This window comes from Tupaia chinensis, unplaced genomic scaffold (genome assembly GCF_000334495.1).
Source record: "Tupaia chinensis unplaced genomic scaffold, TupChi_1.0 Scaffold000037_4, whole genome shotgun sequence".
Classification (NCBI taxonomy): Eukaryota; Metazoa; Chordata; class Mammalia; order Scandentia; family Tupaiidae; genus Tupaia; species Tupaia belangeri.
The window spans coordinates 420025-427436 of record NW_006159487.1 but is presented as its reverse complement, the minus strand read 5'-3'; the positions used below and the strand labels follow the sequence as shown (position 1 = coordinate 427436).

At 57.6% G+C, this 7412-nt stretch overlaps 1 protein-coding gene across 1 annotated transcript in view; it reads left to right on the top strand.

Moving 5' to 3' along the window:
• The first annotated feature begins 6573 nt into the window (after positions 1-6573).
• The window catches only part of HEPACAM (hepatic and glial cell adhesion molecule), a 27220-nt gene continuing 26381 nt past the window's right edge, over positions 6574-7412 (top strand). The window contains exon 1 of the mRNA XM_006140581.3: positions 6574-6788. Coding sequence (XP_006140643.1) covers positions 6704-6788 — 85 coding nt within the window. The 5' untranslated portion in view covers positions 6574-6703. The remainder of the gene's footprint in view (positions 6789-7412) is intronic.

Sequence of the window (7412 nt, the reverse complement as noted above, 5' to 3'; positions counted from 1 at the left end):
TGGGGAGTGGTTTCTCACTTTTCGTTTCTGTTTCTCTCTGGCAAGCACAGGGGCGCTGTAGCAAAAAAAAAAAAAAAGGAAAGAATAACCGATCAGGGCAGGAAGCTCCCTGCCCAAGGTAATGCAGGCAGATTTCCGGTGGGGATGTCGAGCTGATTAAGCCACACTGTATAGCCGGCAAGCAGCAGGCCCAGCCAATGGGTGACAGGACCCGGGTGGCAGTTGCACACCGCACAGAAAGTGACTGCTGGGACCCTTGGACCTCATGCCTGGACCACCTGGGCACTCACTTTTGCTTAATGAATTGCCCTTTGCTTTTGCTATCGGTAAGTCTCTTCCAATCCTTGGTCAGAAACGCCAAGGACCAGGACATTACTGACGCCATCCTGCAACGTTGGGGAGGCAGGCCTTCCGGGATCCGCCGAAAGCTTGGATCTGGGCTGTGTGTGAGGAGAGACTCCTCAGGACTGGCAAGGTGGACTTGCTACCCACCGTGGTGGCAATGGTGGCAGGGGTGAGTCTGGGCAGACCGAGTGTGTGCCTCCGAGGGAGCACAGTAAAAGCTCAGCAGGAGTGCTGAGAATTCTGGGCTAAAAATACAGTCGGAGAAGGGTTGGCCCTAGTTCTGTTTCTTCGAGTGTTTTTGCTATAGGATACATGCACTCATTGGAGAGACAGACAGAAAGCGAGAAATCGCCCCCTGGTGGATGGCCATGCGGCAGTCCCTTCTCAGATTCTGGGCACTCTGCACACACACACAGCCGGTGTGGGTTTTAAGCAGATGGCTGGGATCGCAGGCTCTGCCTTCTCTTTTTTTCCACCTACTCTTTGCCTCTGGGCCGGACTGGAGCCTCCTCTCCTAGGACACTGGATGAGACCAGGCTGCCTCGACTACGCTTACGGAACGTGCCACTTCAGACAGCTCCTTGCCACTCTGCCTTCCTTACAGAAACCCCTGCCAGAGCCCTCAGGAGGGGACGAGGCGCTTGCTTGGGCAGCTGTGGAAGGCTGACAGGGCCATGCAGACAACACGAACTGGTAAAGAGGCAGTCTCCCATGGCCTGGGCTGGGAAGAAACGGTAAGACCAGGCCAGCGGTTTACTAACTCTCCTTGTGTCGTTTTACTGGCCGGTAGTTAATTTCTCTGCTGTGAGTTTTACTGTTATTACGGTACCCTGCAAGAGTAAGATATCACCCCCAACCATTACAATAAAGCCAATTAGTGATCTTGTAGGAATGTGGTTCCCTAAGAAGAGGGCGGGAAGTTTGAGACTCCCCCACTTGTCTGTCTAAGCCAAAATTAACATTTGTTAGGTCAAAATAGTAGAAGCCAAAGTAGCATCAGTAGCATATGAAAACTAAGTTAGTTTAAGGCTAGTTTTATGTAAATACCCCTTGTTAAAGCTACAGGCCAAAGTTAGCTCGTACTAGGCAAAGTCAGCACATCCACCCAGAGATAAAACAAAAGAACTCACTAATTGACAGACTCAGCAAATAAAATAAAAACCATGGTTTCTTTTAAGAAAGGAAAAGCCTGACTGACAAACAAACCTGAGGGTTCCAGAGAAAGATTAACCACCTTAGCTGGGAGCTCTTATCTAAAGCAACAGGTAGCTTTCAACTACAAAGAGTTTCTCATCTATGTGCTGTTGACCATGAAAAACTGCTAATACAACATCCTGTGTTGTCTCTTGAGCTACAAGATCATCTTCCTTTCCCATATAAGATCATAGACTCACCCTCTATTGTTGTAATGTATAGATAGTCCATATATTAACTGTGTCTTTACTTAACAAGACAAGATCTCTAAGTCTTTACAACCAGCAATGTTATCGCCCTGGCCCGGGACTGAAACTATCAAACATCCTGCAAGCTCCCTCTTCAAAAGACCCTTCCCCAGTAATCAAGATCTAAGAAGATACAACATACAAAGGGACTTCCTCAAAACTGTGATTGGTTTTTACCTGATCTGACAAGACAAACAGCATGTTTTATAATTATTGCTTCCATGCTTTGTATACCCTGTTCCTTAGAGTAAATCTTTTACTGCCCCTCACTCATTTACTTGTATGTATCACATTTTCAATAAAAAGGCACGATGATTCCTAGCAGTTGTCACTCCTCAGAGAGCGATCTTTAAGGGGTGTCTGGCATAGGACGTGCATGAAAAGGCACCGAGGCCTCTGTCTTCAGTTCACCTTCGCTGCCTCCGTCGAGATAACCCACCCACGCCGAGGCTGGTCCCCGGCAGAAGGCGATATGCTTGCCAACCCACTTCCCCAACTACATCTCAGCTCCTGGACTGGCTCGTGGCCAACTCTCCTGCCCACGTCTGCTGCTCTCTTTTTCTAGGGAATTATTTTATTAATTACAGCTATAATTAGTTATAATTTAATATGACCAGAGAGACCGAGAGAAAGCAAGCTGCCGGGTCTGAGACTCGAACCGCGGTCGGCCACGTGGGAGTCCAGTGCAGTAACCACCAGGCCACCTGCTGTTCCCACATCAGCTGCTTGTTAACCTGGATGGCTCAGTCAGCAGCCTCAGATGCTGTCCAGCCTGCTTCCATTGCTGTGCCTCCCTCTGGTGGGGCAGGGGCAGGGGTGAGGCCCGCCCATCAGGAGAGGGAACTAGGAAACCCTTTAGGAGGGGGGCATGGTGTGTCACTTCCCAGTGATGTTTTCAACCTGCTGTCTGAGCCCTGGAGTTTTGCGGGGACAGGAGGCTCTCTGTCCCCCAGAGAGCCCTGGCTGCATCAGCTAGGCAGCAGAAGCGGGACCCTCCCACCCCTGCGGCTCACTGCTGCTCAGCTGCTGAGGAGGGCACGGCTAGCCGGCTAGCCGTGGACATCAGCCCGACTTCCGCTCATTTCTGCGGGGCGGCACTCTAGGCAGAGACAGACTCCTCAGCATGGGAGGCTGCGATGCTTTTCCTCCGGTATGGAGACCGCCCGATGCCCTAGGACGCCCACAGTTTCTCCTAACAGCTCCCTGAGACCCCTGCGGGGCCCCTGGGGGGGGGGCCCATTGCAGCACAGCCTGTGTTCAGGGCGAAGGCTGGGGCAGGGCAGGAGGGTGGTTCCCTGAACAGACCCAGAGTGGGGCCGCTGAGGCCGGCTGCAGAGAGCCCAACATCCCTGGGAGGGCCTCTCCTCTGCCAGCCACAAAGCGCCTTTTGTTCAGGGGAGCCAGCTCATCCTCTTGCTCCTAGGCTTCCAGAGGAGCTGGGCCGCCTCCCGCAGATTCCTTGTTTCCCGGGCGACCGCTGCAGCCCAGCTCACAGGGGGCTGGCTCCGGCTCTGTCCACCGCCGCCGGCCGTCCAGGAGCCGTGGGGCATGCTCTGCTGAGACTGCACCAAATGACCTGCGCTTCACTTCGTCTCCTGTTTCCACAGACCTCTGAAGTGCCTCGTAGCTTAGTGGAGCAAAAGACTAAAACCACTTCAGCAATAGCAGGGCACAGGAGGCCGGCACGGGGCCGCCTCTCCCGGGCCTCAGAGCAGCACCCCAGGACTGCTGCCGAGCACCAGGAGGGGCTGGGAGCTCAGAGCCCAGCCTGCGGCGACCACACCGGGCTGTGGGGTCCTGCTGCCTGGTAGTTCTTCACACCTGGGGTACCCTTGTTGGAACACAGGGCCCAGCTCTCCACCTGAAAGGGGCCCTAGGAGGATGATGTGAGCAGGTACACAGCGCCTGACCGCCAAGGGAGGAGCAGTGTGTGCCCGCACTAACAAACACACTCCTGTGCACGCCCATGCTAACACACTCCTGCTCCCATGTGCACCCACGCTAACAAACATGCATGCCCACACTAACACACTCCACACACACTAACACGCTCCTGTGCGCACACTAACACTCTCCCACTCACACACAAACACACATGCACATGCTAACATGCTCCCACACACACTAACACATTTTCACACACTAACAAACATGCTCCTGCTCCCACACGCACACACATTAACACGCTCTCACACACTACCAAACGGAAACTGGAGGACACCCAGAGGAGTGACCGGCTGCCCTGTGGCCAAGACCAGCAGTGTCTGGTGTGTGTGGACTGCTTGCCAGCTCCGCAGCCCAGCTGCCTGTCAGATCGGTGTCCCCTCAGGTGGCCCCGCTAGTTCTGGGAGTCCCTGAAAGACTGAGCAGTAGACGCCCGCAGCTGGCCTGTCGTCTCACCTTGCTTGGTGCCCCCAGCTCTCCTCTGCCTGCACTTGTCCCTTATCCTATCCAGCTATTTGGGACCCCCCCCCCACCCACCAAGGAGCCAGGGTGAGGGCTCAGCTGTCCGTACTCGGCCTCTGCTCGCCGTACACCTACATGCCCCCCACCACATCAGGTGTGGGGCCGCAGGACGGCCTCCCATCACGTGGCTCCCCGCTCCTCCCCGATGACCCCAGCTTCCACGGGCCTGCCCCTCTCAGAGCCAGGTTTCGAGACCACTTGTTCTGCCCTGAGCCAGTTCACGGTTGCCATGGCCTTCCGGGTGAGCCACTCGGCCTTGGGGTACAGGAGGAGGGGGTGCCAGCTCATCGTGGTGAGCCTAGTCCAGCCAGCCATGACCACGACCACGGCCACAGCCTCGTTCTTCGGCAGCGAGCCTCTGCGGGGACAGCTCAGCAATGACACAAGCGTCATTACGATTGCATTCAACTCACTCCCTGGAAGGAGGGCCTGGCGCTCTCAAGGTGGCTGTGCACAGATGGGCGTTCTCACTGTCCCCACCATCTCTGCACAGTCTGGTCTGCCAGCCTTGGCTGCTCCTGCCTGGCAGGCGTGGCTCCACTGGCTATCTCTGGCCTCAGTTCCCTGCAGAGGGACTCCTTGGCTCCGTCTCCTGCCATCTGCAGCTTTACCATCTCAGCACCCTGGGTTCCCTCCGGGGCTGCCCTGTGGGGTGTGAGGAGCCCGAGCACTGTCCCCAGGGCAGGCGAGCAGGGACAGCGAGGACTTTAAACCCCTCTCAGGTCCCTGTCATGTTCCTCACACCCACCGGCTCAGGCCACGCCCTCACAGGCAGGCCTCTACCACCAGGTAGAGGAGCCATGTCCTACCCGTCCACGGGCTGTTCCACGGCGTGCCAAAGGGGTGGCTTACCCAGACTGGCTTTTATGCTTTTCATCTCGCTGCTGACTTTAAAATGCTATTTCAATATCGGAGCTGAATATCAGGCCGGCCCTGTAGCACAGTGCTTAAATGCTGTGCACTGGGAGCCAATCCCACATGACCGGCCACAGTTCGAATCCTGGTCCCAGTGTTTTATTAAACGCACTGGCACACAGATGTGCACACGCAAAAACCCGAAGAGGGAGCAGTGGAGGAAAGGCACTGTGGCTTGACTACGTCCGTTGAGGAGTGCCCGCCCCACGCCCCTCTCTCTCTGGCACACACACGTGCCTCCTGGCAAGAAGAAACTGAATACTGACTCCTTTTTCTTAAAGCGTCCAGAAGCCGGTAAGTGCCTCGAATTGCCTTGGGGAAAGCCACGGACATAGGAATCCAAAAAGGAGAAAGATCTCACCCATGCACTTCAGAACGTTCTTCGGAGTCCCTCTGTGAAGTTGAAAACCACTGCTTCCCCACCTTGGCTCAGAGGGGCTACGCTGGACAGCCCTGGGCACGCAAAGGGCGTACGAGAGGCCATTGCCGGCATCTGCACAGGACCAGGGGTAGCTGTGCCCGGTTGGGAAGTGAGCTTTGGTCTCACCAAGATGTAGATTCCTGTGTGAGTGACATGAGAGAAGAGACAGGGCTTCAACAGGAGGTTTCAGATGTACCCACGCAGACCCAGCCGGGCGTGCACCTGCACCAGATCTTCAGCCCCACCATGCCCGCACCCACCCGCCTCCCCTACTCACAGCTGTGAGTCGGAGGCTCGAGGAGGCCGCGAGCCCATCCAAGTCCGCAGGCTCCTTGGCTGGCAGCCCTGGGAGAAGCAGTGGAAGTACACAGAGTGGTCAGGGTGGACGCAGGGTGTCTCCTCGTCCGGCCTCGAACGGGAGGACACAGCCTGCAGGGAAGCTGGGAGGGCAGGAGTGCTGGCTGTCCGGGCACTACCTCCATCTCGGCTCTGGCACATCCTAGAACTTTGCCTGGAAGCAGGGATGCAGAGTGGCTTTGGAAAAGAGCCCCAACATCTGTGTGAGTCTAGGGTAGGAGCGAGACCCCAGGCAGGCTGCGGGGATGGTGTGGAAGCGGAGTCGGCCGTTTGCCGTCTTCCCGGCAGGGTGGCATCGCCCAGCTTCTACAAGCTGCCCCTCCTTTGTAGAACATATTGGGGGTCGGTCCTGGCGTGCACTCCCTCCTCAGGACCAGGGCGTGAGGTCAAGACGGGCGTGAGGCCCAGCTGGCAATGCAGACTGACCTGGCACCTTCTGAGTCCAACCTGCCCCTGCCCCCAATGGGCTCAGCAAGGGCCAGGACCATGGGGCAGCCGCACCGCTACGCCGGAACTGCATGGAGGCAGTCTCCAGAGCAGACACCCCTTCCACACTGGGCATGTGGGGCTTGGGAGCCAGGACACGTCAGGGCTGACGGAGAGGAGAGAGCAGCCCGGAAACACAGAGCTCTGTGTACTCAGAGGGCAGTTGGCAGGCTCGCGCTGGGCCGAGGAACTCCGAGTGGTACAAAGGACGTGCCCGGAGTGGAGAAATCATGGTAATTGTCCGCACCGGGGCCAGAGAACACCGCCCAAAATGAAGAGGGAGAGGGGCTCCCTGCCCAGCGCTGCCGGGGCCCTGCACCTCGCCCCTTTGGTCTGCCTCCTCCTGATCCAGACAGGTAGGGCCCACAAAGGAGAGAAGGGTCTGGGGAAGGGTCAGGACTTTGCAGGGGGTGGGGCGGAGGGCCTGAACGCCCTCGGGAGGGAGGAGGGGAGAGCGCCGTGCGGCCCTGCTGCGTGGGCAGCAGCTCGGACTCGGCACAGCAGGGCATTTCTGCACTCGGAGCCCCTCAGAGGCTGCGTGACGGCAGCTCCCACAGCTTGCTCCTGTCCACCGGACAGAGGGCTTGGGTGGGCCAGCCCTGCGTTCCTTCCCGGGGCCTGTGGTGCACTCAGAGGGTCAGGGGCTGGTGTTGCCTTCCCCGGCCCCGCCTGGCAGTACCGCGGGGGCTGAGTCTCCTGGTTTGGGCTGTAAGCGCTGCCCACACGCGCTGCACGCCACCGACCTGCCTCCTGTCCTGCCCCACCCTGCGCGCGTCTCTGCCAAACCTGGAGGAGCGGATCTGATCTCTAAATACAGGCCTTTGTGTGTGCACACATGGTCACAAGAGCCTTGGAGCTCACAGTCGCGGGGCACGCGTGTAGAGCTCGCTGTCGGGAACGACACCCAGGAAGCTGCCGGGAGAGCGGGGAGGCCCTCGGGCAGCCGCGGTCTCGGGTGGGAGGTGCCCCTTACAGTTGGG